Raw genomic sequence first — 10904 nt, 5'->3', positions numbered from 1 at the left:
ACTCGGACTTCATATCACGCTCCACAGGGTTTAATGTCCATGAGATAAAGTTCTCACGAATGTGCACAGTCCCCACTGCTCTGCACCCCACAGAGGGTAGGCAGGCAGGCAGGGCAGGCTCTATCTCGTACCAACACTCGCACACTCGTCCCGCGTAGACAGAAACCTATTCTGCCAAGAATCCGGGCAGCAGCTGCAGCCAGGGCCATCGGATCAGGCTGGAGGACGGAAGCCAGGCCCACCAGGAGCTGACCGGCTGCGGGTGGCCATCCACACAGACCCCGGGCCCACAGAGCTGGGCCTTCAGTAGGTAACACGAGGCAGGGGTCCTGGGCCAGAGGAGGTGCCTCGGCACCCCCCAACGCCAGGGCCAGGGGCTCTCTCAGGCGTGGGCAGAGCTCCCTGGAAGTTCTGAGGGGCAGGTGTGGGCCCTGGTCATGCCTCGTGGGCTGTCTCTGGGAAAAAGAGCTCGCGGCATCGTTGTACCGTGTCCTGCGGTGACACCACGCTGTGGCCGACTGTCCGGGGGTCGGTGTAGATCTCAAAGTCGTTCCCGCCCTGCACGTGGAGGAAGGGCAGTGAAGGCAGGTGTACACACGTGGTGCTTGGAGGAGGTTCCCAGGTTTGGGGCCCAATGCCCACCCTGGCCTGGGGTCCCCTCCCCACACTGGCTCCTACCCAGCTGCTCCTCCAGCCCTCCTCAGAACTGCCGGGAGGCCCACCTTCTTCACTGCGTCGGCCCTGACTTGCTGTGTGACGTGGGGCAAGTGTCCGACCAGCTCTGGGTCCCAGCCTTCCAATCTGTATAATGGGGCTGCTGAACACCGACTACTTTCTGGGAGTTTTCCAAGAGGTCTGTCCCATCATCCCCATGTCGTGGCCCTGATCTGGGCGGGTAGGAGGACCTGGGCCGAGCCTGAGGCACACTTACAGGGCTGGTCTCGTTCCCAAAGAAATGGATGGTGTCGAAGCAGTCCTGGTCCAGGCTGTCCAGGCAGTAGCGCTTGTCCCAGCCCTCGGGGAAGACGTCAAAGCTGATCATGCCTCCTGCAGGGTGTGGGGGGAGGGGCGGGTAGACAGGTAAGCAGAGAGGCAGAGGCGGCTCATGGGGCCTTCGGCAAGGCCCTTCATTCATTCGTTCATTCATTTCAACAACGCCTAAGTGCCTACTGAGCACCAGGCGCAGGGCATGGACAGGCTCAGGATCCTCACAGGGTTACAATCCAGGTGGGAGGAGGGGTGGGAAGTGACCAGACCACCTCTCAGCTCGTGTAAGTCAATGGCAGGGGCCGGGGGTGGAGGGGTAGGGAAGCTCCCCAGCTGGTGTGGTCTGGGGACAGCTCTCCAAGAAGGGGACACCGAGCTGAGACCTCAGCCAGAGTGGCAGCTGCCCGGGAGCCATACAATCCTCAGGGCAGAGAAGGGGCGTGCAGGGCCTGGGGTGCAGGGGGCGGGTTTCATTAGGAGACAAAAGGAGCCTTGGAAGGGCCCTAAGCAGGGGTGTGGCAGGGGCTGTACGTCCGTAAGGCTCCCGCTGGCCACTGTAGGGGGAGGTGGCGGTGAGGGTTCCCTGGGTTTAGGGGAAGCTTTGGGGGCTGGGGTCCCTGCCTGTGTGGGCTCAGCCTACCCTTGCTGCACCCGGGGGACTGGGAAGGGTTTCTGAAGCTGCTCGGGGTACAGCCTGGCCTTGGCAGTGAGGCCCTGGGTGGGCTTGCGTGGCAGATCTCTCAGGGCCTCCATGGGGTGGACGTACCACGAGAGAATCTCAGTCCTTTGCCGGCAAACTCGGTTTTCAGGGCTTCCACGAACTTCTCCCGGATCTTCTCCTTCTGTAGAAGAGGAGGGAGCAGAGTGAGGCTCAGGGGGCCATGTGTGCTGGGCCCTGGGCTGGGCAGACAGTGCCTGTGAGCTCACTGAGTCTGCCAGGTGGAGGTCATGACCCCCACTTTACAGATGAGGAAACTGAGGCTCAGAGAGGGCCGATGCCTTGTTCAGGGCCACCCAGCCTCAGCGGCAGGGCCAGAAGTCCTGAAAATAAATTCAGGGCCAGGTGTGCTAGCGGAATTCGGGCAGGATATCCTGAAGGAGGTCTTGGAGCAGAGACAAGGAGGAAGGCTGAGGGGATGGGACAGTCTGAGTGCTGAGTCACAGTGTCCACCTCAGGGCGGAGCTCAGCCCTGTCAGCTCTGCCCAGCCCAGCCATGGCTCAGAGTGTGAAGAGCCAAGAGCATGCAGAGACCTGTGAGTAAGTGGCACTGGTGGTTGCTAAATCGTGTCCGACTCTTTGTGACCCTATGGGCTGTAGCCCGCCAGGCTCCTCTGTCCATGGGATCCTCCAGGCAAGAATACTGGAGTGGGTTGCCATTCCCTTCTCCAGGGGATCTTCCTGACCCAGGGATCGAACCAAGGTGTCCCGCACTGTAGGCAGATTCTTTACCGACTTAGCCATGTGGGAAGTGGCAGCGGGCAAAGAAGTCAGCAGGAGGCGGGGACAATCCCAGCACCCACCACGCAGCAATGTGCCTTCACTGAGCACCTCCCACGTGCTCCCGGCCCCAGGGGACACAGTGGTGCCCAGGAGTCCCCGGCCCCTACCACTCTGGGCAGGACCTTGGAAGTCTGCAGCATATCTACGACCACCAAGAAGGGGACATTCACTCACCAGCCCAGGGATTCCCCAGCCTGGCCTTGCTGGGGCTACAGAGGGGAACAGCCACAGTGGGCCTGGAGGGGAGCACCTTAGCTGCTGAGCTGATGGGGGCCATGGCCGTGGGAGCGGACAATAGGCTCGCTGTGGCCAAGGCACCGAGGCGGGCAGTCCCCATCTGGCCACCTCGAGAGCTCGGCAGGATGATCAGTTCACAAAGGGCCTGGAAGCCAGGCTAGGGAGCTTGGACACATCCCAGGGAACCAAGAGCTGCTGAGGATTTCAGAGCATGGGGGTTAAGGTGCCCAGGTCTGCACTGTAGGCAGTCAGTGATGGGTGGGATTAGAAAGGGGGGACAGGCAGGCAGCAGCCAGTGGTTTGGAGCCTGAAAATGTGGTTCAGGGAGCACATGAGACACAAAGGCAGGCTGCCCAGGTCCCAGGCCCAGCTGCTGTGCCTCCTGGCCGTGACTCTGAGTCGATTTCCTGGGCTTAAGGATGAGAGGTGTATTGAATGAACCCTGACAGCCTCTCATGGGAGCAGAGATGAGGGTATAACCTTCCCAGAAAGCCTTGGCTTCCCAGGGAGGCCAGCCCCTATCAGAGGCCACTCTGTGGCTCCAGTGTTAGAGCTAAGGGTGCCCCAAGCCCAGAATAAATGGTCCAGGGCAGCTGCACTGTCTGTCTCCAGAGAACCAGGCTGGCCACCGGACAGCTCCACGTGCCAAGTCCAGCCTTGGCAGAGACCAGCACTCTGTCCTCAGGCTGGCTCACGTGCTCTCTGGCCTCAATGTCCTCAGCTAAGGAGGCAGACTACCTGTCCTCAGGGTCTGAGGGGCTGAAGGAAGGTAAAACTTTGGTATTAGATCTGTGTTGGTGAAGGGCACACAGATCAGAAGGTTCATGTCCCTCTCCAGTATCAGAAGAGGGCAGAACCAGACCCAAAATACAAGAGAAGACCCTGGGGGCTGTGGGAAGAGTCACTGTGTTCCATCTCATGAGATGGGAACTGTGATCATCCCCACTTTATAGGTGAGAAAACAGAGGCATGCAGCAGAGAAGCCACTTTTCCAGGTTGCTGGGCGAGTAGGACGTGGAGCTGGGATGGGAAACCTGGGTGGCCCGAGAAAGGGCCACCTCTCAATATGTGTGTGGGAGGAGGTTCTTGGCCAGAGGTAGGTCAATCACCCACTCCAACAAGGAAGTCTCCATGCCCGCAGGCACTGCCTGTGGGCCTTGGGGCCCAGGGCAGAAATGGGGATGAGCTGGATAAGCTGGGAGTTGTCACCAAGTCCCACCCAGTCTCTGGGAAACATCAGAAGGAAGCGACCAGAAGCCCAAGTTCAAATCTTTAGGCTGCAACTCATTCCCTACATAACCTTGGGCAAGTCACTTCCTCTCTCTGAGCCTCAATTTCTTCATTCATAAAATGGGGATAACACCATCTATTTCATTCAAAAAGTATGTCTCAAGCACTTTTGTCAGGCATATGCTGGGCCCATGGATCTAGCAGCCAACAGCCACAGGAATCCCAGCCCTTAAGGAGCTTACAGCTTTAGTGAAGGAGACAGATAATCAAGATTTAAAAATAGGTGATTCACTGGATTAGTGGGTGGTGAAGGCTGCTTGGGAAGAAGGAAAACTTTGAAGAGGAGGAAGTACAAGGGGGTGCTGAGTTAAGTGTCATGCTTAGGGAAGGTGACACAGAGGTGACACTCTGTGATGTGATGGAGGTGAGAAGACACAGCCCGGAAGTAGGAGATAGTCTGCTGTCTCTAGAATTAGCAGGGAGGACATGGCTGCGGCAGAGACAGCAAAGGGGAGAGCAGAAGGGCAGGTCAGGGCACTTCCCTGGCGATCCAGTGGCTGACAATGCACCTTGCAATGCAGGGGACGTGGGTGCCACCCCCGGTCAGGGAACTAGATCCCACATGTTGCGAGTAAGACCCGAGGCAGCCAATAAATATAGTTGAAAAAGGGCAGCCAGTGGGAAGGTCAGAGATGGGCTGATATGAAAAGGCCTGGGGGACAGCCCCCATCCCTGAGAGCTGAGGGCAGGGAGTGATGAGCAAAATCCAAGTCAAGGTCAGCAGGGGCAGTGCACCCAAAGGTGACAGGGATCTTGGTGTGTTCCAGAGACAGACGCACAGGGAGAAGGTGTCTGAGCCAGGCAGACCCCTCAGGGCTCCAGAGACCACGGGAGGTTGGCCAGCGGGCCCATGGAAGGACTGTTAAGCAGAGCAGCCAGATGTGCTTCAGAAGGTTCTCAGCGGCGCTGCTGGAGAACAGATGGGCAGGGGGCAGAGGCACACACACAGGGGTGAAGGGATTTTTTTTGAGACCAACTCGGGAGGTTGAAACCCCAGGAATTACTGTTGGTCTCTATGGGGGTGGGAAGATGGAAGAGATGCTCCAGGTGTTGCCTCAGGTGAGTAGCTGGTGGTACTGGTCGCCAAGGGCGGTCACCAAGCCAGCAGTGCTAGGAAGACACAGAAGTGCCAACAACAGTGGCACAGAGCAGGTGTCCAAAAGGGTACCGGTCGAATCAGAACAGCCTGCCACCACCGATCCTTTTCACGGAAGAGAAAATAAAGGCTCAGAGAGGTCGAGTGACTGAGGTCCTAGAGACTAAGGCTGACAGTGGGTGGTGGCACCTTGTCCAGTTCGGAGAACTCGATTCGCTCCTCCAGGGTGCAACTCCGGCCGATGGGTGAGATGTTCAGCATGCCGTTCCGGAACTCGATGAAGGTCCCACTGGGGGCGAGGGGGCGGGTGGAGGGGCGGGGAGGGGGAGCCAGAGAGAAGGAGAAGGACCCTGAATTCAAATCCAGTCCCACTGGGACTTCACGGGGGACACGCATCCACCCCTGGACAAGTCAGGGCCCATCTGCGAGACCCTGTGCCTACCACCCTCCCGCCGGGGGAGTGCCCCGGAGGGGCGGGCTCTCACCGCTTCTTGGGCAGTCTAAGGAGGGCCATGTAGCGGAGGCAGAAGTTGATCAAGTCCTGCAGGAGCTCTTCCCCCAGGTGGTTCTGGATGGTCTGGGCAAGGGACACAGGGCTCTGAGGGTGGTGGGCATGGGGCCCCTCCCCCCATGATAGAAGGCACCCAGGGACTGTTCCACTGTGGAAAAGTGTCCCAAGACCCAGGGGGAGAGGCAGGGGGACTGACCTGCTTGGAGAGCAGCCGTCCATGCTTATACTGCACCGTCCCGTTCTCAGCAAACACATAATCAAACTTCTCGATAACTTCAGGTCCACATAGAGGCCAGGGGGAAAGAGAGAGTGTGAGACCAGAAACCCAGAGCCAAGGAGAGAGGTGAAACCCACACTCCTTGGTTTGGCATTCAAAGCACCCTTGTCCCATCCCCAACCTGCTTTTCCAGCCTCCTCGCCTTCGCAACTTGGTTTTTTTCCAAACATGCACACAAGCCCAGCACACCCCTGGGCCTTCCCTCCTGCAGCTCCTTCTGCCTGGGATGCCCTCCCCCTTCACTTCTCCAAGATCCAGTTTCCTCCTCTGGAAGTCCCCCAGGACTTCCTGGCAGAGGACATCATTTCTGCCCTGCGTTCCCATAGGCCCTTGGTACAGGAACTTTTGTTTTACAACTTCCATCACTGTGCCATCGAGGCTGGCTGCACGGGGGCAGTTTTTGACTCTGACTGCCACCAAGAAGTGGCTGAACCACAGTCAGGAGGCTGCTGCGGGGCCAGGTAAGGGGGAGAGCACCTGGATGATGGTGGGGTGACAGAGACGTGGATACAGGAGACCTGGACACGGGGAGACATTTTTGGACTTGCTGATAAAATAGACAAGGGGTTGGGGAAAAGGGGCTTCCCTGATGGCTCAGATAGTAAAGAATTCACCTGCAATGCAGCAGACCCAGGTTCAATACCTGGGTCGGGAAGATGCCCTGAAGAAGGAAATGGCAACCTACTCCAGTATGCTCGCCTAGAGAATTCCATGGACAGAGGAGCCAGGCAGGCTACAGTCCATGGGGTCATAAAGAGTCGGACACAACTGAGCAACTAACACTTTCACCCTTGGGGAAAAGTCGAGGAAGTCTCTAAGTCCACAGAACTGCCAGGATGACTTTAGAATCCTCCTCTGTTAAACGAGATAATCATACCCACCCTAAAGCATAGTTATGAGGATTAAATGAAAGGAAGTTAATACAAGGTCATTTTCAACCTGTGGTAGCTGTTATTGATTAGGCCCATTTTAAAGACGAGGAAATAAAAACTCAGCAGGGAGAACTGAGAAAGGAAACTATGTAAGGGCTGGATTCTGTCTGCTTTGTTCCCTGCTGTTTCTCCAAAGTCAGCACAGTGCCTGGCATATAGTCAGCACAGTGCCTGGCATATAGTAAGTGTTGAGGTGTTCGTCACTCAGTTGTGTCCGACTTTTTGTGACCCCATGGACTGTAGCCTACCAGGATCCTCTGTCCATGGAATTCTCCAGGCAAGAATACCATTCCCTTCCCCAGGGGATCTTCCTGACCCAGGGACTGAACCCAGGTCTCCCACATTGCGGGCAGATTCTTCATCTTCTGAGCCACCAGGGAGGCCTGGCACATAGTAGGTGTTCAGCAAATGTTTGTTAAATCCCCGGAGCAAACACCTGCCTGTTCACTCTGCTTCCTTTGCCCCGAAGAAGCAGGACTGGGTCTTTGAAGGCGCATTGCTCCAGGGGTCTCCCAAACTCCCCACACCCTCCACCCCCACCACCCAACTGTGGAATTGGTTCTGGCCTCTCCTCTTACCTTCATCCCCCTCTCCCAGCTGCTCGGCAATTTTCGAGTAGTCAGAGCCGCCCACCACACCGATTTGTACCCTACTTCGCAACTTTTGCAGGAAGGCAGCCACCTCTGGGTCAATTTTCTGCAGGGGGCAGGGAAGCACAGGTTTCATTGGCACGTCTGGGCCCTCCACCCAGCCCTCACTCAGGGCTTAGAGTCCTGGGAGCCCATGTTCCACCCAGATCTGGGGCCAGTCAGGGTTCAGAACCCAGATCTCCAAATTAGAAGCACTTGGGTTCAAACTTTGGTTCAAGTTCCTCAATATCAGGATGACCTGAGCAAATGGCTTTGCCTTTGCCTTAGTTGTCCCATCTATAAAATGGGGATCACAGTAGAACCTGGAGAGGGTCACTGTTGAGGATTAAATGAGACAGTGCTTGGAAAAACAACTAGCAACTGGGGCTACCCTGGTGGCTCAGGGGCAGAGGATCTGCCTGTCAATGTAGGGGATGGAGGTTCGTTCCCTGGTCCGGGAATATCCTATAGTCCGTGGAGCAACTAAGCCAGTGAGCCAAAACTACTGAGCCTGTGCTCTAAGGCCAGGGATCTGCAACTACTGAAGCCCGAGAGCATGTGTTCACAACAAGAGAAGGCCCCGCAATGAGAAGCCCAAGCACCTGCAAGGAAGAGTAGACCCCGCTCTCTGCAACCAGAGAAAGCCCTCACTCACAGAAAGGAAGACCCAGCACAGTGAAAATAAAAAAATAAATAAATAAAACAAAACCAAAACAACTAGCGACTAATCACTTGAAAAAATGTCCCTCCAAGGAAACGTAAACTAATAAGTTTCAGTCCTTGTTACTCAAAGCTGACACTATCTAGGATGGACATAGGAGAAACGCACTCAGATGTTGCTGGTCAGAGTGTAAACTGGTATAGCCACTTGGAGGGTAATCTGGCAAGATCTAGTAAAACTTTACATGCCAGGACTCTGTCACCCAGAATTGCCCAGGTGTATATGTTCACTGGGATGGTTTATAACAGTGAAAAACTGCAAATAACCTAATCAATTGGAGAATGGCACACAGCTGCTCTGAAATTCTATACTGTGCTTGCACAGAATAAGGCACGATTGTGTTTCCAACATGAGAGAGCGCCAAAACACGCTGTTAATAGTTAAAAGCAAGTTGTAGGAACTTCCCTGGTGGTCCAGGGGGTAAGACACCGAGCTCCCAATGCAGGCGGCCCAGGTTTGATTCCGGGTTCAGGGAACCAGATCCTGTATGCTGCAGTGAAGATCGAAGATTCCATGTGCCGCAACTAAGACCTGGTGCAGCCAAATTAATTATTTAAAAAAATTATGATATCGACTATTTTTTTTTAAAAAAGCAAATTGCAGAAGGGCACACACAGTATGATACCAGTTGCTAAAAACAAACACACACACACACAAACTCACGACTTTGGGGATGGGGCTGGGCCACAGTCCTGACTAGTCAGAAGGGACTTTACCCTTCTCGGTTACATTTTCATACTTTACAAGAGAATGTGTTTGTGAATATGCGTACAATTAAAAATTAACTTAAAATGTACTATGGACAGATCTAAGTGGATGGACAGCATTGACACTCTAGTCTTGTTTAGGCCTGGGGGCCGTGGGAAGGCAAGGTGGCCAGATTGCTTCCTGTGCCCCCAGCGCCCTCATTCAGGGGAGGGGATGCTAAGACCAGGGTTCCTATAAGCCCCTGCCTTGCCACCCAGACCTAGTGGCTCCTGCTCTAGGAGATCCCTCAATAGGTCCTGGTGGACCTAGACTGGAGGGCAAGAAAGAGGCCTGCTTATCCATGCACCCAGCTGGGGTGGGGGTGGGGTCTCATCCTGAGTTAGATCCAAAGGGAGAAAAACTAGGTGTGGAGCAGAGGTTGGAGCATCAACCCGGAGAGATGCTTTTAGAAAGAAAACCGCACTCCCACCCACCCTGTACCACAACATCCCCAGGGAGACCAGACCAGCCCCCAACCCCTCACCTCCTGGAGGAAGAAGCCCCCAAACTCAGCCTGAATGGTACAGAGCCCTCCCTCCTTGGAAGAGGAGGAGAATGGAGGTGGGAAAGAAAGGGAAGGGGCTTGAGAAGCTAAATGCAGGCCAGCCTGATTTTGCAAAGGGATGGCTCCGAGACCCCGCCTTGCGCCCACCGATCGGGACTCTTAACGCTTAGGTGCACTGCCCTGTATGGAAACCCAAGGTTCAGACGCCAGCTCTGGGCTACTGGTGTGACCTAGGGCTGAACTGGGGTGGGAACCAAGGCTAGGGAGACGGGGGCGGGGCGGGGGGGGGGGGTGTCCCGAGGCAGACCTGGCGGGGGAGGAGGTTAGGCCCCTGCTCGCAGCTTATTCCCTCCGGAATCCGACCCATCCCCCTCGCACCCATGCAGAGAACGTGGGCGCGGATGCTCGGGGGCGGGGGGGGGGGGGCTGTGACGTGGGGAATCAGGAGGGCCCATTCCCAGCGGGCAGCCCTGGGGTGTCAGGGGCCGGGTGTTGCGGCAGCCCACGCACGGTCCCGGGTTGTCTGGGATCACGCCGCTGCAAGTCACTCATTCGGCATCTGCGTGTCCGCGTTACACCCGCGACGGGAGCTTCTGAACAAGTGGGGTCCTACCTGGCGAGCCGGCGTGAGGGTCCCGTCCACGTCAAACAGGCAGAGGACGCGCTCCTTCCTGCGGGCGCCCTCAGCGGTGACGGCCATGGTTGCAGTTCCCGGAGCCCAGCTGAGACGAAGGCTGGGGCCGCAGGAGCCGCTCGGGATAGAGGACAGACGGGGCGGGGCCTAAAGGGCGGGGCCTAAGGGACGGAGCCAGCGGGCAGGTCTGAGAGCGCCAAACTGGGAAGGGGCGTGATCGGGGAGTGGCCCCGGCGAGGGGGCGTGGCCCGGATGCGGCCGACACCGGGCCTGCGCTGATTTGGGACGAGAATTCTGATGGCACAGATGGAGAAGGGCCATGGCATCGGGAGGAACAAAGCCTCGCAGGTTCCCTCAGTTCAGTTAATTCAGTCGCTCTGTCGTATCCGACTCTTTGCGGACCCCACGGACTGCAGCGCAGACCGGCTTCCCTCGGATTTTACCAAGCCGAACCGGAGGCGGGCCTGGGCCTCGGCCCGGAAGTGAGGGATGGAACCCGGAAGGGAGGGGCGGGGCCAGCGTTGGCCCTTGGTGGGATGGTTCCGATGGTAAGTGGGGGCGGGACGGGGCGGGGCCTCGAGCCCGCAGTGCAGACTCCGCGGGCGAGGGCGGGGCTAAGCGCCCCGCCCCCTCCTTCGAGGACTACCCCTGCCCAGCCCCGCTCCGCCCAGGCCGCCATTCACCCCAGGGCGATCAGTGCCTCTGGGGTTCACCCGCTCCCTCCTAATGCCTTTAACCTACAGATCTCCAGCTTTAAGAAATCTGATGAAAAAAAAAAAAAAAGAAATCTGATGGCCTTTGCTCAAGGCTCTGGACTTTGCCAAATGACCTTCCCTG

At 56.8% G+C, this 10904-nt stretch overlaps 1 protein-coding gene across 1 annotated transcript; it reads right to left on the bottom strand.

Annotated features, from left to right (window-relative positions):
* Positions 1-14: 14 nt before the first annotated feature.
* PMM1 (phosphomannomutase 1) lies at positions 15-10528 on the bottom strand. Its single transcript, XM_043881619.1, has 8 exons — positions 10047-10528; positions 7410-7527; positions 5819-5895; positions 5597-5688; positions 5301-5400; positions 1754-1829; positions 932-1047; positions 15-558 (listed from the first exon to the last, which is right to left on the bottom strand). Exons 1-8 carry the CDS (start codon positions 10131-10133, stop codon positions 436-438), a joined length of 789 nt encoding a protein of 262 aa, XP_043737554.1. The 5' UTR covers positions 10134-10528; the 3' UTR covers positions 15-435.
* Between the last annotated feature and the right edge of the window lie 376 nt (positions 10529-10904).

This window comes from Cervus elaphus, chromosome 22, assembly GCF_910594005.1.
Source record: "Cervus elaphus chromosome 22, mCerEla1.1, whole genome shotgun sequence".
Classification (NCBI taxonomy): Eukaryota; Metazoa; Chordata; class Mammalia; order Artiodactyla; family Cervidae; genus Cervus; species Cervus elaphus.
This window is presented reverse-complemented; position numbering and strand designations above follow the sequence as displayed.